The sequence below is a fragment of the Lipotes vexillifer genome, unplaced genomic scaffold (assembly GCF_000442215.2).
Source record: "Lipotes vexillifer unplaced genomic scaffold, Lipotes_vexillifer_v1.1 scaffold102, whole genome shotgun sequence".
NCBI lineage: Eukaryota > Metazoa > Chordata > Mammalia > Artiodactyla > Lipotidae > Lipotes > Lipotes vexillifer.
In genome coordinates, this window is record NW_006786541.1 from 4,032,354 (window position 1) to 4,054,180 (window position 21,827).

The window sequence follows — 21,827 nt, forward strand, 5'->3', positions numbered from 1 at the left end:
TCGACCACTGCGCCACCAGGGAAGCCCTTGTTTCACTTTTTATCTCTCATTCATGGAAAGGATTTCAAATTGGGAGTAGATGGAAGATAGGAGCTGGTGAGGAGACATGGGAAAGGGAGGCATCTTAACTTTTTTCTTACAGTTACGTCACAACTAAACCCTCTGCTCTGGGGGTCATGGAATCTTGAGACATGGCAACTCCTGTTTTACACAAAGGAAAGGTTGATTAGTTAGCCTCAGGAAAGAATCATTAACATCTCAAAATCAATAAAAATTTAAAAATTTAATAGTAAAATTTTAGCAGCTGTGATTTTTTTTTTTTTTTTTACAGCATTTCTGATACATTTGGGTTATTTAATTAGTAGGTTTTTGTGGACTAGCTTGAAAACACAAACTTTTAGCTTTGGCTCTGTGGAAAACTTTTTTTTCCTGATGTGGAAAACATTTTTAAAATTCCAACCACCAGTTTGCAAAGTGTTGAAGATGAGGGTTGAGTCAGGGAGGCCTGCAGTCTATCTAGAAGCTCTTAACAGTTCTTGGTCTGAAGTAATTTCTACTTGCCTTAAATCAGTTAAATCAGTCATTATGTTAAGCGCCCAGCGCTCTTTATATTTAGGCCTTTGGAGAAACACAAAATAAGCATAAAAGCAGTCACTGTACTTAAGGTATTTTTTTAAATGGTGAAGCAAGATGTACTTGAGAGTACAAGGCAATATATAATCAGCTGATGGATTGTGAGGTGTCAAGTGTGAGAATTTTATTTTAGAGAAAGCTTGTTGACAAGGAGAACTTAGGGAAGGCTTTATGGGGGATATGAGTCTTGAATTTAGCTATCAGATGTCTGGTTATGTATACAAATAGGAGAGAACTGTTGAAAGGTGCTGCTACTTCCGGGAGAATTGGAGGTAGAGAATTTGAGTGGTGTAAAGAATGTACCTCATATGTCAAGTCGGTTAAGATGATGGGTTCATATGTAGGATTAATTGTACAGTTTATTTTAGTGAAATGAAACAGCATGACATTGTTAATAAAGTGTTTTTTTTGTTTGGGACAGCTGTGGCCAGGTGGTTTATAAGCAGTAGGCATTAGCTTTGTCAGATGATTTGGGAGTGGAGAGTGGTACCTCGGGGTAAACTTCTGAATGTTTTTTGCTTTTAAAGTAATAAAATATTGGTTGTTAGCCCATTTTCCTTCTTTCGCAGGTAAAAAACAGGAAGCAGATGAGTTGAGTGGAGATGCTTCTGTGGAAGATGATGCTTTTGTCAAGGTAAAGTGTTAATTACACAGGTTAAGATGTTTATTATTTTGAGCCTAGCATTTTGCATGATGAATTCATGCATTTTACTTGAACAATAGATACTGAAATATGTAGGTAAAATAATGATAGAGACTTATGTAATATTGTCAATCTTATTAATTCTCATAGTTGAGAAATATAATAAATAACTTTATCTTTAGTTAAATGAGACAAAGCAAAAAATGTCCGAGCCTTTAAGTAGAAATATGAGACATAGGGGCCAGAGGAACAGCTACAGGACAATTGTTATCTTAGTTCCTGGACAAGGTACTGCCCATCGCATTAGCTTTGGTGTATAACAAACAGAACTTAGAATAATGTAGTCCCTAAAATGGAGAAAGTTGCTGATGTGTTGCTACTTGGTGAAGATCAGATTAAGAAATTTGTTTTGCCCTTTAAAGATAAGCCAGGTCTTTATTGGCTGAAAAAGAATGTACTTTAAAACTGACCAACCAGAAATATGAAGTATTTTAAGTTTAATTGAGGTTGTGGCAGTTCTATATACTGTTATTTTTAATCATAGTTAGATTTTTGTTTGTTTTCATTTTAATGAAGTGTAATCTGCTATTTACTGATCATTAGATCTTAGGTAGTGTGGCATTTGCAGGAGTTATTTAATGAGCATAGTTCCTCTTAAATTATGTACATTTACACCCCATGTATTTCCATTTTCTGTGTACAGTTAGGCCATATTGCCATAACGTCTTGGGATGTCTGTGTGCTCCACCATGAAGCCAGCTCATGTCCATTCACCCACCCATCTCTCCTATGGTCTAGCTCTCTACCCTCCCTACGTTATACACACACAAGCCACACAGCACCATGTGTCTCAACGCTTTGTATCTTGCACTTTGAGGGCAGGCACAGAGAGAAAGAGATGTTTGGTTGAGGAGTTAGCCCTGCAGTCAGATAGTCTAGGAAATGTTTGCTCAGGGATGCATTAAAATTGATGATTGCATGTCTGTAACCAGCTTTCGTTTGAGCATTTAAGAACTCTTCAGTCTTTGTATTCTTTTATCCTTGTGGTATATCTTCCATTAGGTTTGTTCCTTTGCTCTTATTTTCTCTAGTTATCTTCACTAGTGAGTGCATGATTAAGCCAAAATTACCCGTAAGCTGGAAAAGCATTGTGACTTAGTAAAAACCCTTTTAGGTTTCACATTTCTAACTTGCTTTCAGCTCTTCAATTCATAAAAATGTTTCAGTCGTTTGAAACATTACGAGATGTAATATTGCTGTATCTTATATGTACTGCAGAGGATGCCTTTGTGTAATTATTAAATGAACCTGGTCTCGTAATGTCTAGAAGAACAAGAGCTTTAAAAAAATACTATTTAAATATATCTTCACTCTCTTTATATTTCTTTTTCCCTTTGGAAGTATCCGCGTATGTGATGAATTTGATAGAAATTAAGTGAATATGCTTTCCCTGTTTCTCAGAGTTGGCAGTTTTGGAATTTACACAGTAGTGGTGGGTAAATATCACCTATTGCTTAGATATATGAATACTATAGGAATTACTTCTACTTATAGGTGAAGAGAGTGGTCAAAGTTGGCACTTCAGAGTAGATGAAGTTCCCTCAGTGACTTCCCTTGTGATTTTCTTTTGTTTTGCACCTATTCTTCCACCATCATATAACCAACCACCTACTCCATTTTCAATCCCCTATGTTCCTCCACCCATAGGTAGTGAAGCTGGTTAAACCTCTGTCCCAGAGACGCCCTGCTCCCCAAGCACTCCATATTCCAAAACAATCGTATTTCTTCTCGGTGACTACCAGAAATTTCAATTCACTCATTGCATTTCAGCTATGAATGATTAATAGTTAATACCCCTGCACTTTTCCCCTTTTAACCCAGAAACTTTTTGTTAAATCTGCTAGATGTACCATGAGAATAGGAAAGGAGGAAGGGATATTCATTGCTTTCAACCCTTTCTCTGCAGTTAATCAAAGAGGGAACTAGGCAGATTGCTGCTTTTCTTTGTTTCTACTGAGGTACGCTTGTATCCTTAAACTTTGAAGGGCAAACAGATATTCTTTCACAGAGGCAATCCCAACCTATGTTCCCCTGCTTAATCGGCTTTGTGGCATAGTGGTAGATTTCAAAGCTAATACATTTAGATTAATTATTTGCATATTTTCTAAGAACACACATTGGTGTAACAGTTGGGATTCCTTATTATTAATTGGAAATAAACTTTATATTATCGTATGTAAGATTTCCGTGGTCTTTGAAGTTAAATCAAACTGTGACATGTGGAGAAAATAAGTCATTTCTTTGAAGCCGTGTCTTGAAGGACAGCTCATACAAGTATGTGATTTGGTAAATATTAAACAACTGGAACTTGAGAGCAATTCAGTTAGTGTGTATGTATTTCAGTGTAAGAGATTTGGGAACTCAGATGCATAGTTTAATGACCTTGGTTTTAGACCCCCTCTATTTTTAAAGACACAGTTAGTGTGTCCTACAAAATGATTGAACTTTGACTTTGGGAATAATGTCAAAATATGATAAAAGTGAAAACATTTAGAGATGTAAATTACCAAAAAGGTTTGGTGGATAGCCTATAGTACTTTGCCTCGAGTTGTACCAAATTTTCTTACCATTAAAAGGACTGTGAATTGGAGCATCAAGAGGCACATGAACAAGATGGAAATGACGAACTAAAGGACTCTGAAGAATTTGGTGAAAATGAAGAAGAAAATGTGCATTCCAAGGAGTTACTTTCTGCAGAAGAGAACAAGAGAGCTCATGAATTAATAGAGGCAGAAGCAATAGAAGATATAGAAAAAGAGGACATCGAAAGTCAGGTCTTTAGCCAGTTTTTTTTAAAACGTGACACAGTTAAATTAAGTACTAAATAATAAAAACGTATTTTTCTAGTTCAATGTGAAAGTCACAGAACTTTAAAAAATATATTTTTTAAGTTATTTATAAATCACTCAGACTCCTACCATCTAAGATGACCCTTTTATTTTTGCTTATTATCTTCCACATATGTATATATTTTTACCTAGTAGTTATCATGCCATAAGTTGCTATTCTATATAATATTTTCACATAACATATCATAATGACTTCATAATTCTTGTGTTACACCACAGTTTATTAGACTGTTTTCTATGTGTCTAATAGCTACTCCTTTAATTTGGGATATTTAAGTTTTAAGTTGTTTACTACCCTGCTATGAATGAGTGTACCAATCTAACTCTGACCTTGCTAACATTATAAGGTGGTAGTTTTGGTTTGTTTTGTTTTTACTACTTTAGTAGGTATAAAAGACTAATTTGCATTTATTTGGTTGTTATCAAGGGTGGGGAAATTACTTATGAAGGTTTAACTTAAAAGCATATAATTTTTAAATCTTTTCTTTGAATGAAATAGATCATTTGTCCTGCTTTGAAGTATGTTAGTACATCTTAAGAAAATCAAGGGATTAGGGGGTCAGTATTCACACTTAGAACACTTGGTTCTACCTAGCCTAATAAATGAAGGGCTCATGAAGGACATTTTTCTAATTCTTTTATCAATGTGACTAAGCGTTTCTGTTGGCATAAAAAATATAGCCTGAATTATTAAGCACTGACTTAGGACCCATGGTATATCCATAGACCCTGCACAGAACATGAGGCAAGTGATAATCGGGTATAGCATAAAAGCATTCTCATGTTACCCAGATATTTTGTAAAGCAAAGCTATTGTATACCCTTTTACTTAGGAAATTGAAGCTCAAGAAGGTGAAGATGATACCTTTCTAACAGCCCAAGTAAGTTTACATTTAGTCCTATGAATTTGATATTGTGGGTGGAAGGGCTTGGAAAAGGAATCTTATTTTGACTTCATAATTCTTTAATAAAATTGCCTTAAATTTAATACTGAGTTACTTATGTGGTATATACAAAATACTTTAAAGTGGCAGCTGAAATTTCTGTTGCCATAGAGGTAATTGGAAGTTATTACAACAAGGTTCCTACCATTTTAAAAATAAAAATAAAAACAGTCTACCCTTTGTATAAAACATGACTCTAGTTACCAGTCTTGGGAAGCCTTCACACTCCTTTTTTTTTGGTCACTTTGGTATAAAATAAATCATTTAAAAGTACTAATATCCTTTTCAAAGCTTTAAAATTTTGTTAGTTTAACACTCCTAGGATGGGCATAGTTTAAAAATGATAAAAATCTCTGTTCAATTAATTTACTTGGGGTATGTATGTGTATGTGTGTGTAGAAAATGACAGCTCTTCTATTCTGTATTAGATTTTGTTTTTGGTATATGTGATACGCATAGTGTACATTTTAAAGTATGACGTACAGATGCTGTAAACACATTTATAGCTCAATTTCTCTACTAAAAAATTATCCTTTGTCTTTTTCTCATATCTGTACTCAAGAATGCCTTGTTCATGTGCCCTCTTTAAATAGTATACTTTCAAATAGACATAGGGATTCCCTCTGTTTACTAGATTTAGAAAAAATAGTGATCCAGCTGTGTTTTTTTCCTCATTCTAATATTTACTGGAACAGTGTATAATGGGGCGTGTATTCACAGACTGCTTAGCTGATTGCCTCTGGTCATGCCTTCTTTCCTGCAGCTCTCTTGCCTTTGAAATGCTGGTGAGGCTATATATTGGCTCTCTGTGTTTATTGCAGTGGGGGAGAAATTGCATTTCTGGGAGAAATGTTTTTGGTAATTTGGAATCTTCAGGAAGGAAATATTAGGACTCTGAAAGTCTGTAGACTTGTCCCCGTACTATCCTCAGGTACATTCATTTCTGAATGATGAAAAGTAGATGAGGAAGATCAACTCCCAGACTGGAGGAGTACCTTTTATAGATTACTAATTTGCAAAAAGGTAAAGTTGAACTCTTCATATTCTTTGGCAACGAGTTTTTTAATTTTCATCAAGGGCCTCTCTTACAGTTGCACAGGTTGTGAGTGTGTGAAAGCATCACATCTAAGGGTCCCCGTTCTCATAATAGATTATATATTTATTGTAGAAATTTAACAGATAGAAGTATCTTAAGGAATGAGTGCCTTTTTCTAATTTTTGCAAATTTTTATGGGCTAGATTTGGCCTTGTTCCCATTCCATCCTGAGAATGAAATAACACATATACTTCTCATCAAGGGGCAAGTTTTGCTTTATCATATCAAAAGGGAGGTTACATCTTCAGAGAAGTTTTAAGTAAAATGACCTTTTTCCTCTTCCTAAATGATGTATAGTGGAATATCTAGAAGTATATATGAATGTATCTGAGTTCCATCATGATCTGATGCTTCTAAACATGACTAATGAATGTATTGTCTTACTACCTGTGTTAAGGAATACTGCATAGAGTGTACCCATCACACAGCTTCTGCTGTTATCAATTCACGGGCAGTATTATTTCATCTATACCTCTGTTCACTTCCCCTTTTCTGGATTATTTTGAAACAAATTCCAGACATCGTATTTCACTTTAAAAATTTCAGTATGTAAAAATTTTAAATTTTCAGAACTCTTTTATTTTTTACATTATTACTCCTAAAACACGATTTTTAATATCTTCAATTACTCAGTTGTCCAAAATTTTTTTAAAAAACAGGTTTTATTTGAATCCAGATACAAATGAGATCGAGACATTGTGATTGATTGAAATGTCTTTTAGGCCTCTTTTAATCTATAGGTTTTCTCTCCATCTTTTTTCCCCTACTGTCTTATTTGTTAAAGAAATTGAGTTGTTTATCCTATAGAACAAGAGTTGGCAAAGTTTTTCTTAAAAGGCCAGGTAGAAAAGGCCATTAGCCATTGTGGGCCATATGGTCTGTCACAACTATCCAACTCTGCCATTGTAGTATGAAAGCAGCCACAGACATTAGGTAAATGAATGGAGATGGCTGGTTCAATAAAAATATTTACAAAAAGAGCATCTAGCATAGTTTGACAAGTCATAGAGCTTCCAAAGTTTATATTTTGCTGATTACATTCCTATGGATTCATTCAACTCTGTTTACTGTATTTCCTGTAAATTGGTAAGTTGGTTATAGGATCCAGAGGTTTACTATCTGATTCCTGCACCCCCATCTCCATCCCCGCAAGACATACAGCTAATTCCCAGGTAGTGTTGTATTCTTCTATTTGGATACACATAATGTTTGACTGTATCTTCTTGGTGATGGTACCAATCATTGATGATCCATACTGCACTGATTATTTAGGGAGATCAAAGTGGTGATATTCTAATTCTGTCATTTTTTTCTTTATTTGTTAGCTGGAATGTTCCTTGGAAAGAGAAACTTCTCCTCACCTGCTATTTGGTTACCCTGTGGTACCATTTACAAAGAAAGGCGGGATATATGTTTGATTATTTTTCTTTTATTTACCAGTTATCAAAATAATGAGCTGGTTCATGAGCATCTCCAGTAGTGACCAATGAGGTTCTTCTTTTTTTTTTTCCTTTTTCTCCCAGTTTCATTTTGAACTCATGGACTTAAATATTTTTAATGTATTTCAGTCCATTGTAGTTATTATCCTTATTAATGCTCAAATTGTCCCATCTGTAGCCAGTGAGAACCTCTTCAAGTTGGCTTTTGAGTCCTTTCAACATGATCCTAGTAGTCTTTGCTTCTGTGCTTTCTGGTAAAGATGTTCCATTTTCTGCTCCAGACCTGTAATGCCATTTTTTCCTTTTAGTGGTAAATGGTATTTCAAGACAATAATCTCCATGGTAGGGGTATTCATTGCCACTGGGTTATTCATGTTTTCTAGGCCTTTTCAATGTACAGTGCTAGAGAATGTGTTTTTTGTTTGCTTGTTTTTGTTGGTTTTTACTTCTAAGATAAAATAGATTTTGAGTTCATAAGGATACTTCTAAGTTAATTATTTTCTTTATCTCACAGTGTATGTACAATAGTCCTAGAATGATAATACCAACACCGCCACCAGTGTGATTTCTGAAAATAATTTAGGTTTTTCTCTCCAGTTGTATCTCTCCTAAGGATGTACCCCTCTAGGAACAAACAAATCACTGTGTTTTAGACTAGTCTTCTGTATGATCACCAACTAATACATGTTTAGGTTGACTTGTTTCATTTTATTTTCAATGTTTAAGTATTGTTTTTAAAAAAAATTTAATCTGTAACTTCTTGTGAGTCTATAATTATTTCAAAATAAAAAGTTATAATTTTAAATTTAATTTTATAATTATTTAAAATATTTACATGGTTCCAAAGTCAAATCTAAGAGACAGGATATATTCAAAAAAGTCCCCTTCACCCGTCCCCTTATTGGTGAACTTTCTAAAATTCAGGATTTATCCTTTTATTACTTGTTTTTAAAAATATAAGTAAATAGGCAGTACCTTTGTATAGGGATATATTTATTTAAAGCCAGTCTTCAGGCTTTGACTTGAAGCTTAAATCTTTAGCTTTCAGGTGTTAGCCTCTAAGCAGTTTGTCATACCAGGTAGAATTTGGTTTGCATTGTTAGTTACTTATAATATTGTGAGTTTGGGCATGTTTTCTTAGTCAATTTCTATGTCTGTAAAGTGAACATTGTAAGTCCTACCTGCTAGAGTGATGTGAAGATCAATCATGTGCCCTGGCACATAGTACATGTGTAGTTAGTGGTTACTTGTAGTATTGTTTTTACTTGCTTGAAGGTATCAGTTACTTGAGAATTGTTTGGAACATTTTCTCCAAAATGTTTGTATTTGGTAATGCTTTAATTCTTAAAAATTTCCTCTAGTGTCAGTCTTGTCAATCTTCTATGATTGCATCATGTATATTCCTTTTTCCATTTGCCTTTGCCCCTAATGTTTCATTAACTTGAAGGGCCTTCCCTTTTTTTGTCATACGAAGTCTATATACCTCTCAAAGCCAGACTTATCTCTGTCTCTTCCGTAAAGCTCTCTCTCATGTAGTGCTTTACTGTTGACAGAGAACTTTTTACACCCCTTATCTTATTTAATTCTATATATCCTATTTAGGTCATATGTTATCTCTATTTTATAGGTAAAATTCACCTAGGTAGATGACACTACCACAGAGTAAAACTGTTTTAGTGGTAAAGACAGAATAAATACCTATGTCTCATGGTGCCTAGTCTGGTATTCTTTTCACTAAATGACTCCACGCTCATAATTGTTGTTTTCTGAATTCCATTGTACTTACACAGTGCTGCAGTTAGTTCAGTCCCTCCACCTAAAAATAGTAGTGTCTTACACTGCATTTATTCAGTAAATTCATTCAACAAATATTTGTTAAGTGCTTATTATGTGCCAGGTATTTTGTATTTCCCACAGTCTTTAGCGTATTGCCAGGTAGATAGCAGGTAGTTAGTGGTTTAGGGTTATTTTGAAGGTTTATTGTAAATTAGTCAGACTGAATACAGTGTTTATATACAAGTCAAGGGAAAGGAGGCCTTCCAGAAGAGGTCTTCTTACTTAGTTCATATATGTACATGTATCACAAGATTAACCTAGGGGAAGGTAATAGAATGGGTATATAGTAAACACTTTGTTAACTGAAAAACAAGTCCTAGGCTTGTCTTTATCTCTCACGAGTCTTTGCTGCTCCTAGAATGAAATAAAAATAGAGAAGCTTTCTGTATTAATTTTCACATTTGACTTAAGCGTTGTAGATCCCATTACAAAGATAAACAACATGAACATTATAGACCTTTGTTTTCATTTTCATATGTGAAATACATTTTTTCAAGATTAGCACAAAAAGTAGTTAATTTAAAAGGATGCTTTTCATTGTGGTAACTTATTTACCATATTCCTTATTCTGAAAAAACATCTGTTTTCAGTGGAGGAAAATTATTTTCAAATAAGGTACATGTTATGTCTGTGCCTATATATCATTTACAGGGAAAAATTTCCACTGTCTTTCTTGTATTTCTTGGTTTTTTTCTTTATTGTAAGGAATCGTTTAACCTTAGTAGTGAGTGCTATGTTTACTGCACATATTGAACAATAATGCAAATATGCACTAGTGTGTGGCTCATCTTTTCTACTAACCCTAGTTGTTTTTGTGCTTCACCCCCATTGTAATCAGTTTGTTTTCTGGAAGTTGGCTCAGACTCCTTTCCTAGGGACATTTAAGTATATGTAATAAGGCTAGTGTTACTACTATTTTGAGAAACTAAAGTTGTGAAACCCTTCAGAAGACCTGTTGAGTAATTAGGATAGATACCTAAAAACTCTTGAACAGAGTAAGGCAAACCTTAACAATTATTTCAGCAGCTAGAAATAACATTTCTAACTGGCAGAAAGATTTTGTTTTTTACATCACAGTGTTTTTAAAAATTTTACTTTTTTAAAAATGGCAAATACTTTGGCCATTTTTTGTTTCTTGAACATATCAATATTGCATCTCTAAAAGAATATCTTGGAAGTGGTGTGCTGTTGTGTCACAGGTAGATAAAGGAGAGGCAAGTTGCATTCTCTAAGTTACTTTATTCTGCTTTTAAGTAAAAGTTAAGATATTCCAGTTTATTTATCCCTCTGAGATAAATGACTAAAAGAGTTTGGGAGAAAAAGACTTATCAGTAATTCCAGCATAAGTCATCCTTCCTTTGCTGCCGCTGCCTACCACTCCACCCAAGTTAAAGCATTTTTCTTTCCTTTCCAAATGTTGCACATTAGAAATGTAATGATTAAAACTAAATTACAGCATAACAATTAGGAGATTATTAGAGCACAGTATAATGGACTTATATAATAATAGGATTCACATTGCTGTCAATCAGTAATCTACTTGTTTTGGACTATTTTACTTCCTAAGCTTATGGCTGAATTGTTTCAGTGTTTTCAGTTTCCTTCATGTTACTTTAGTTTGCAGTACAATTGGTCATTCCCTAATTGGGGCACTTATGTGTTAACTTAAAGTTGAAAAATTATTTTAAAAATGACTTCTCAGAAATATGTTTGTTACCCAAATGTTAATTTTGAGCATATGGTAAAACATTTTTAAGGAATGCATGCTTTTATATGAATCTAAAATTGTGTTATAAGATTAATGCAGCATTTAAAATTTTGTTTACAGTTCAGTTTTGCCTTCAGTCTAATTTCCCTGCTAGGCTGTCGCTCTAAGGCACCATTCTTAAAGTGTAGTCCCTGGACCAGCATCAGCATCACTGAAACTTGTTAGAGATGCAGATTCCCAGGCCCTACTCCAGACTTGAATCAGAAACTCTAGGGTTGGTGCTCAGCAATCTCAATCTCAATCCCAAGTCCTCAGGGGATTCTGATACAGACTCAGAGTTTGAGAACCACTACTCTAAGGCTTCGTGTATGGTAGCTTCACACCACCTTGACTAAAAACAATCTACTTCTACTCAGCTTTTATTTTAAAAGTTATAAGTTAAAACATTCCTTAATTTTTTTCCATTACTGAGATTATAATGCATATTTCTAGCTTATTTGTTATGATCTTTAATTTTGGGAAATGTTGTTTCTATTTTGCTATAATTCAGTTATTTTTGTAGTATTAGCTTGGTGTAGAGTAAATAAAGATTTTCCCCTCTGTGCTATTCTTGTTTTCAAGCCAGCACATGCTTAATTTTAGATTATGTGATGTCACAAGTTTTAAAATTGAAATATCACATATTTTAAAATTAAAGCCAGTCATTTAAAAAATTGTGTTACTTGTTTTGATTATCTTAGCACAAATACCATTTTTAAAGTGGCTGACCACCATTGTATATGAGACAGCTTATGAATTCATTTTAACAGATTAAAAAGGAATGAAGAATTTGAAACTACTCTTGTAGTCATTCTTACTTCTGAGATGCCTAAGAAGGGAGTGTTTTTTGTTTATGTATTTTGTTTATTAATATGCATTCCATCCCTTGAAAAGTACATGTTTTCATGTTAGATTTTCTGATACATTTTGAATAGTATGGCCTACGAGTGCCTTTGAACCGAGTCATGTAAAATAATCAGGGCAGGCTTTTTATTGGCGTCTTTTTGCATCCTCTGTTTTTGGGGCGGTGGGGGGCCCGCGCCTCACGGCTTGGGGGATCTTAGTTCCCAGACCGACGATCGGACCCAAGGCCCAGCAGTGAAAGCACCGAGTCCTAACCACTAGACCGCCAGGGAATTCCTAGTGGCTTTTTGATATGAGTAAGAGTCCGGTTATTTAAACTAGTTTTGAGTAGTGAAACTAAGTAATCCAGTTCATTGTTGATATAATCATTGACAGATTTGCCTGTTTTCTTGTGTAAAATCATGTATACCAGACATATGCTACATTTCTGTAAATGTGTTTTGGTTCAGTTCTGATTGGAATATCCTGTATTTGTTAGTGATAGGCGTCTCTAATATTATTAAATCATTCAGCAATTAAACTTGATAGATCTTGTACTATTACTGAAATCCAGTTTTAAGTGAATTCATTTTACATTTGATTATTCTTTGAATTTCAGGATGGTGAGGAAGAAGAAAATGAGAAAGGTATGTTTGATGCTAAGTAGAGTTTAAAAATTGGTGACATTTAGAAAAACAGTAAATTATGTGAAAATAAAACATTCCTTATTTGAAATCTTATTTTTGAAATGAGTTTATTTTCAAATTTATCAACTTAGTGAATTAAGGTAGCACCTTGATTTTATTTTTCAATTGGTTTTAATTTTCTTTTTAACACTTTAAAGATATGTTCTAACTTAATGGTACATATCAGTTACTGTAGTGGACAATGCCATTTTTTATTTAACCCAATTTAAATTTTATTTTTAAAAATAACTCCTAGCATACGGTAAGTTGATTACATTCTTAAGACTGGCACTGCAGTAACTCATACGTGCTTATTGGGAGTCCTGGTATGTAATGGACAATTAATTTTACAACTAGCCCTAAAAATGTTGGGTGACCAGGAGACTGACTTTTTGTTTGCTGCTTAGAGAAATTTCGTACAGTCTTCTGACAGTTTCAGTAGTTTAGGAGAGCTATCTCATCCAATACAATTGCAGGGACACCAGTAGCAAAATATGTGGTCAGTATGAGGTTTATGGAAGAGTTCTTGGAAAGACGTCAAAGGATCCTCCTACTTTGGACTAGAAAGGACATGGAACAGGGTTCTAAGCAAGAAAGAATAAAAAACCTAGAAGAAATGATGAAGTAAAGCTACCAGCTGAAAATCTCAGATGCCCGAAGCCTTTCTATTTTGGGGGAATGCAAGACATCTTTGAAAATGGTAATTGCAGGACTGACTGGACAGGATGAAGCCTGGAAATAACCACTTTCCTAAACGTTATGGAGCAGGCCATCTTTGGAGCCTCCTGTAGCAGTTTTCCACGTGATTCTGGACTACACAAGAACTGAATAAGAAGAGTGAAAAAGATGAGGCCCTGAATACTTTGAAGACCGATTGGTATCCTCAGACTGTGACCTTTCAAGACGTCACCATGGGAGTTATGAAGGTCACAAGAGTTAAATCCCAAGATAATTTGAACATTGAATACCAAATCTGCACATTTGTCACTCTCTCATGGAGGAAAAAATCTTCCATATGCCATTAACTTATAACCAGAAATGAAGAGCTGGTATCCTCAGGATGGAACCATTCCCTCACTTTTGTTGTTTGGTATTTGTATTTAGAGATCATTTTTTTCCATGAAGAATAAGTGATCCTGGGTAAAGGATTGTTTATGTTAGTTAATACCCTTGTGTTTTTCTTCCTAACCTTCCATCAGTGCTAATAACTGGCTTTATATTTTCTAGGTCCTATTCTAGCTTATGAATATGAAATTGTTTAAACTTCTTGTTTTGCCATATTTATTCCTGTTAAATCCTCTTAGATATAGCAGGTTCTGGTGATGGTACACAAGAAGTATCTAAACCTCTTCCTTCAGAAGGGAACCTAGCTGAGGCTGATCACACAGCTCATGAAGAGATGGAAGCTAATACGACTGTGAAAGAAGCTGAGGATGACAACATCTCGGTCACAATCCAGGCTGAAGATGCCATCACTCTGGATTTTGATGGTGATGACCTCCTAGAAACAGGTAAAAATGTGAAAATTACAGATTCTGAAGCAAGTAAGCCAAAAGATGGGCAGGACGTCATTGCACAGAGCCCGGAGAAGGAAAGCAAGGATTATGAGATGAATGCGAACCATAAAGATGGTAAGAAGGAAGACTGCGTGAAGGGTGATCCTGTCGAGAAGGAAGCCAGAGAAAGTTCTAAGAAAGCAGAATCTGGAGACAAAGAAAAGGATACTTTGAAGAAAGGGCCCTCGTCTACTGGGGCCTCTGGTCAAGCAAAGAGGTTTGTTTTTCTATGTCAGTTCTTTACGATACTGAATTCCAGCATTCAATAAGATCACTCTACATTAAGGGGGTGGCTTCAAGACCATGTACAGTAATTAGTACTTATGATCCTGCCTATAATATTTTTGATCGTCATAAGTTACTTTAAAAAAAAATTCAAGATCTTCGTAATATTCAGTGTGTCCTACTGATTGCATTGTCGAATTGTCAGCATATATTTGGTTTTTTTGTTGTTGTTTTTTTTTTCAAATTGACAATTTTTTTGTGTTTTATTTTTAAAAATCCTTGTGATGATGGTTAATGAACAACTATCAGTCCTAAGAACACAAAATGAAGTCAAGTCCCAGTCCTGAAATCTGGAGAAGATGGCCATATATCCACTGAATAAAATTGTCAGAAAATCTAGATCTTCAGGCATCTTGGGGAAAATCAGTCCAAGAATCCTAAGGGAATCATTTGTTCAAATAACCTAATCTAGGCCTTTGGAATTATTAATTTGTATGAGTAGCACTATTTGAAATATAGTCAATATCAAGCTGTTCGATTTTTGTTCTTTTGTTTTTTTCTGTTGTTTTTTTTTTTTTTTTTCAATTTTCTTCTGGTGATTTGCTTCTTTAGCTCTTCAAAGGAATCTAAAGACAGCAAGACATCATCCAAAGATGACAAAGGTAATGGATTTCTTTCCCTGTTTATTTCAGTGATAAATTGCATATTTTCATTAAAAAGTAATAATTGCCTGGGGGTTGTTTCCTTTGACATTATTTAGTCCTCAAAAATTGACATACTAAAATTTTTCGATGGCCTTTATGTAAACATGGAGTTAGATTACAGCAAATTCTCAGTGTGATTGAAGCATTACTTTCTTAATTACTTAATTTGTAAACTGGTATGAATTTGCTTAAAATATATTTGGTCTGTGTTTTTTACGTTGTGTTGTAAGCATCTGTATGGAATATTCATATAACAGATATTTTGTTTCCTTATATTATAATTTCAAGTATTTTATCTTTGATTGCAGTCACTTTTAACCCCTGTACACCACCACAGTCTTTTCCCTTTCTGTCTAGTAGGAAATATGGTATAAACAGTATTTGTTATATTTGTAGAGCTGAAAGAAAGTCAGTCTCTTAACATTTGGTTTTACTTTCTTGATTCTTTAAATCAGGGCACACGTCTGTTAATATAGCCAGTTATACAGTATTTTAATTCTTCGGAATTTACTTCCTACTTGACTTATTTTGCATTGATGAGAGTTTTATGTAGAAAAGTAGTTTTATTTTAATTTTTGTGAGCTTAAAGGTGCATTATTTGAATTCTTTTTGTTACTGGGAAGTCTCAGTCTCAGTTTGTCTCCTGGTCATGTGCTTTAGTGTCATCTTGTATATGCTGTATACTTGAAAAATATTTCTTGTGTTCTAAAAAAGCATTTTAAGGGAAAATAACACCATTTAGGTACTACACAGATTCTGAAAATGCCTCGAGTGCCTGAAAAAGTAATGTGTTCCTTATACTTTTTTTAGTATATTTTAATAATTAGAAATTTTAGTGATTGGTTTAGTAATTGACAATTAATTAATTGCATTACCCACATTCCTTACAGTTTGGTTAATGGATAAGATATAATAAATGTATTAAATGTTATCCTTTAAATTTAGAAGACTAGTGTAGTCTTAATTAAATGTTAACTTTTTCCTGTCATTAAATTGTTTTTTCTGTAGTTAGAGAAGTATGTGGGCCCAAATGTTACTGGTAAAATAAAAAAGATACATAAACTTCCAGTTAACATTTCATAGCAGATCGCTTGATAACTACATTTCTTAAGAACACAAATGCAGCAACCATTAATATTTAAAATATTTGAGTCAGGCATGTGTTGTCTCATAAGTACGCTGACAATAGTTCTTCAACTAAAACTTGTGGCTTGTAATTTTTAAAGCATTAAACATTTTACTCCAATAATACAAAGTTATAAAAATTGTTACTTTTGTTTGCTTAGATACTGTTTCCCTTAGAGTGGGTAAGAGTTGTTTTCCAAGTAAAGTCAAATGAATGAAAATTCCTTTTTTATAATAGCACATTTGAAGTAAAGCACTGAAGGATGACTGACCAGGCCTGTATTTTAAGAAATGGCATTTATCTGTATGAAACCATAATTTGTGTATGGAAATAGTACAGAAATAATACATATAACCATTTACCTATTCTAAAGGATTTTGAGGTCTCTGATCTTACTTTTGTTAAGTGATTTTAGAAGATTTTTTTTTTTTTAATACAGAGTTAACCAGCTGCATGTAACTCCCACTTTCTCTTACCCTTTCTCTGATGGAGAGTGAAGGTGAACTGTGGTTGGCTAGTCTTTGTTATTAAACATTCAGATTCTTGAAAACAGTTTATCCCTTTGTTTGACTTTTCCCTTTGTGCTCCCAAGTTTCTCAGGAGCTAAAGCCCACCACAGATGTAGGTAATTAAGCAGTCTGTACATTCCTAGATGACTGCTTCCTGGTTGCCTGTATTCAGTGCAGTGGTTGAGTATAAGTTATTGAGCTTAACAGCAAAAGTCCAAGACATGTAATTTATTTGTTTTGCCTACTTTGTCTTAAAATTCGTGCAGTAGGAAATGTACAAATGTTCAGACATGTTTGTATTATCTCTTAATTGTGTTTGATTTTAATAATAGACATGTAGGATTTTAATGTAGTAAAGTTGTACTATCAACATTAGAGGGTATTATAATTTTGGAAGAATATGGCCCTAATAATTGTGTTAAAAATATTCCAATTGAGATACTTAAACTTCTGATATTAAATCTATTCTAGGAAGTACAAGTAGTACTAGTGGTAGCAGTGGAAGCTCAACTAAAAATATCTGGGTTAGTGGACTTTCTTCTAATACCAAAGCTGCTGATTTGAAGAACCTCTTTGGCAAATATGGAAAGGTACATTCTTTTTACCTTTTTATCCATCTTTCTGGTATCTCCATTTTAAATAGAGGTTATATTCAAAACAGTATATATATAAAATCTAGTTTCTCGTCTCTCTTAGGACTGTTACAGGCATAATTATTGAGTTCTGTAGTAATGGTGAGTTTCATCATATAATCTCACTCTGAGCCCTGGGAATCTTTTATTAAGAGCTCATATTTTGAGCCCATTTAAGCCAAGATCTTCGATTCATCACATTCATCGTGATATTTCTTGGACCTAGAATTGCTGAGGCTGATCTGGTCATCTGGAAAATATAGGTAGATTAATATTAGGCAATGGGATATAGAATATGAGGGAAAAAAACCCAAAACGGTTGTGGTCCTTCTCATTATACAAATTCCAGTACAGTGGTGGTGAAAAATGTAAAACTGGTGAAACTTAATCAGAAGTTTTGATACGTGCTGTGAAGGAAGAGTGCAGGGTGTTAGCAAAGGGAGGCTTTACTGTGGTTGGTTCATCAGGAGAACTTTTTCTGGCATATGAGGGGAGCCCTAACAGAAGAGAAAAATAGTCAATGATTAAATGAATTGAATATTCAAATAATGTCTGTTGAATTAAGTTGCAGTTGATCTGCATCCCTTAGGGCACTCACTATTTTCTACTTTACATTTTAGTGTACAATATATTGATACATCGTATGTAACCTACTCTGCTGTAAACTCTTTGATAGCAGGGATCTTTATCTACTATAATATGTGTGCACATGGTAGGCTTTCAAATATTTATTAAATTAATGACCATTAACGGTAAATAGCCATTAATGAGTGTTACAAAAATCTATCTTACTGATTTTAGGAGTTTTTTTTTCTTCTTCTAATTAGAGAGTTACCTGCACGTTAAGGAGGTTCTTGTAGATGTCAGATACAGAACACTGAGAATTGTGGTCCCATGATCGGCTGTGGTGTATTTTTGGTTCTATTTTCAACAATTTATTGTTAGAGCTGTAAAAACGGTATTTTGATGTTGGCATTTATTAGGATTAAAACTATATTAGGAAACCATGTACTTATAACAAGGACCTCGGGCTTAAGAATTATGCTGTTGTTGGGGCAAGTCAGTGTTTCCCAGAGTTGAGATAAAAGCTGATAGCTACCAGCTACCCACACCATACAGCCTCCTAAATTCCTTACGTTCCTCTTCCTGACACTGCATCCCTGTTCCTATTTCTTCAGCACTACATTGTTCTCTCTCGCTTCTCTTCTCACTCATCCACCCCTGCCTTGTCTCTCTTAGCTATTCATTTTATAGAATTGAAATTATTTGTCACTTTTATATTGGTATATATTTTAAAAGTACATAGATGGAAAGTGTGTCTTTTTAGGGTATATTTTTAGGGTGTTTTAAAAAAAATTATTTGTTTTTATTTTGGGCTGTGTTGGGTCTTTGTTGCTGTGCGCGGGCTTTCTCTAGCTGCGGCGAGCGGGGGCTACTCTTTGTTGCAGTGCACGGGCTTCTCGTTGTCATGGCTTCTCTTGTTGCGGAGCACGGGCTCTAGGCGCACGGGCTCAGTAGTTGTGGTGCACGGGCTTAGTTGCTCCACGGCATGTGGGATCTTCCCAGACCAGGGCTCGAACCTGTGTCACCTGCATTGGCAGGCAGATTCTTAACCACTGCACCACCAGGGAAGCCCTAGGGTGTATTTTTAAGGTTGCTTTTTTACATGTGGCAGATTCTTTATTTTTGAAAGACCCATTATAGAAAAGTGTTAACACTTATCTAGACACTTTCTAGGAACTTACCCTTTTTGTTTTAATATCTTTAAGAGATTCAGGGTGGGCCTTTGATAGGGAAATTTTGACCCAAATCTAATTGAAAATATTATTTCTTTGCTTTCGTTAATTGTGCCATTACTTCATTGATGTGACTGTGTTTTGGCAATGTATTTGAAAGAAAAAAAAAGGAAAAAACTAAAAGCAGGTTAAATTGCTTTTTGACATTTTAAACTGTTCCCCTGAATATTTACTGAGTACTTACAGGCAAGGTAGATGATGATCATAGAATAATATATGTCCTAAATTTATCCTTTATCCTGAATTTATACATCCTGAACATATCCTTTAATTTGAATAGTCTTCATTCTGAAGTTTAATCTATTTAGAAATGTATGTGGTTATAAAGTTGTAAAACTTTCTAAAGTATCATCTCATTTTACAGGTTCTGAGTGCAAAGGTAGTCACAAATGCTCGAAGTCCTGGGGCCAAGTGCTATGGCATTGTAACTATGTCTTCAAGCACAGAGGTGTCCAGATGTATTGCACATCTTCATCGCACTGAGCTGCATGGACAGCTGATATCTGTTGAAAAAGTAAGCTTGCTTAAGTGTTTATAAAAGGGAGGTTACTTTGAGGGCTAGTAATTTTCAATTTAAAGATGTTACACTGGTAGGGAGTAGAATTAGGAATGATTTTTAATTTTATATATTCATTTCTGTTTTCCAAATTTTCTACCATCAACATACTTTTTACAAACATAAAAGTGTAACGTTAAAACACATTTTTCTCTGTTTAAACCTTTCAGGTTAAAGGTGATCCTTCTAAGAAAGAATTGAAGAAAGAAAATGATGAAAAGAGTAGTTCAAGAAGTTCTGGAGACAAAAAAAATATGAGTGATAGAAGTAGCAAGTAAGGATTTATTTTGTTGATAAGCATATAGACTTTCTTGGTACACTGATGAAATAGTCCTCATTTTGTTGTTTTCTTGCGTGGGGTGGTATGGTCAGGACACAAGCCTCAGTCAAAAAAGAAGAGAAGAGGTCGTCTGAGAAACCTGAAAAAAAAGAAAGCAAGGATACTAAGAAAATAGAAGGTAAAGATGAGAAGAATGATAATGGATCAAGTGGCCAAACTTCAGAATCGATTAAAAAAAGTGAAGAAAAGAAACGAATAAGTATGCTATGCATCTTTCTTCTCAATCCCTTTCTAATGCATCCTACAATTTAATTTTTACAGTGGAAGGGGAAACTTGAGATTACAATCCAGATAAATATTTAAACTTTGTTATTAGATGTCACTGTGGTAGAAAAGGAGGTCTAATAGACTTGACTGTCTTCTCCTTTTCCACTCTTAGGAAACAGATGTCTTCTTCCACCTAAGCCCATTTACTGTTAAATCTGGGCTGGCTGAAAACGGTCAATGAGTAATAGCTATGTAATTGATCTTTTGGTATTTCTGAAAGTATTTATGTTAGCGGATCAAGCTTTAAAAACTCTTTACCTTTAAGTTCTCATAGAATAGGTTTTTTATTTCATGTATTGGTTTATGAATATTTGGTTGTCTAAGAATTCAGCATTTTTACATTATATTTTCTTTTTTACTGAAATATTTTTAGACATTTGCTTATCTAGTTTTTTTTCTTTTTCCTCTTAGGTTCAAAGAGTCCAGGACATATGGTAATACTAGACCAAACTAAAGGAGATCATTGTAGGCCATCAAGAAGGGGAAGATATGAGAAAGTAAGTCTCTGAGATGGATGTTGTATACTATTCCACCTGTTCCCAAAAGAAGATAAGTCAGTATCTCTAACAATTTTGCATACTTCCATGCTAGAAAACCTAAGAAAAGGGGAATGTCATTACTCATTTAGGCTTTTAAAATGACCAGCTCAACTTGAAAAAACAAAATTATTTTAACTTGTAGTCCTGTTATAATTTTTTTTTCTACAGATTCATGGAAGAAGCAAGGAAAAGGAGAGAGCTAGCTTAGATAAAAAAAGGGACAAAGACTACAGGAGGAAAGACATCTTGCCTTTTGAAAAGATGAAGGAACAAAGATTGAGAGAACATTTAGTTCGTTTTGAAAGATTGCGACGAGCAATGGAACTTCGAAGGTAGGAAACGCGTCTGTTTTATACCTGTCTTTAACTATAGGTACATCTTTAACACTAGTTATAAACCATATTTCTGGAAATTGTATTCCTACAGAAAGATATTTGTCACTTTTAAGAAGTGCAGTAAAACCTAATGATTTCTTAAGTTTGCATAGTATTTTATGATTTACAAAATACCTTTCCATCTGTTATCTCTGTCTTGACAGTTCTGTAAGGTTAGTTATGTCCATTATATAAGTGAAAAAAATGGAGGCCCAGAGAGGCTAAATGACTCTTCCAATGCCACATGGCTAATGAGTGGCAGAGTCGGGACTCAGACCCAAGTCTTCTGACTCCAAGTCCAATGCTCTTTCCTCTACTCCAAAGCTGCCGCCATAAAAAACATGACTTTAAAGGAAAAATTGATTTTTGAGATAGGATAGTCTCAATGTAAGCTATAGTGGTCAAATAATATGTTGACATTGTAGGG

General features: G+C 34.3%; 1 protein-coding gene across 2 annotated transcripts in view; it reads left to right on the plus strand.

Annotated features, from left to right (window-relative positions):
• SLTM (SAFB like transcription modulator) overlaps positions 1-21,827 on the plus strand; it is a 47,277-nt gene that overhangs the window by 12,201 nt on the left and 13,249 nt on the right. Inside the window, exons 3-14 of one of the 2 annotated variants that reach the window (XM_007458898.1) lie at positions 1,203-1,267; positions 3,913-4,110; positions 5,019-5,066; positions 12,710-12,737; positions 14,081-14,549; positions 15,170-15,219; positions 17,368-17,486; positions 19,689-19,838; positions 20,051-20,154; positions 20,253-20,419; positions 20,899-20,984; positions 21,195-21,358. In XM_007458898.1, the coding sequence (XP_007458960.1) occupies positions 1,203-1,267; positions 3,913-4,110; positions 5,019-5,066; positions 12,710-12,737; positions 14,081-14,549; positions 15,170-15,219; positions 17,368-17,486; positions 19,689-19,838; positions 20,051-20,154; positions 20,253-20,419; positions 20,899-20,984; positions 21,195-21,358 (1,648 nt within the window). The remainder of the gene's footprint in view (positions 1-1,202; positions 1,268-3,912; positions 4,111-5,018; positions 5,067-12,709; positions 12,738-14,080; positions 14,550-15,169; positions 15,220-17,367; positions 17,487-19,688; positions 19,839-20,050; positions 20,155-20,252; positions 20,420-20,898; positions 20,985-21,194; positions 21,359-21,827) is intronic. The other variant, XM_007458899.1, reaches the window with a different exon arrangement.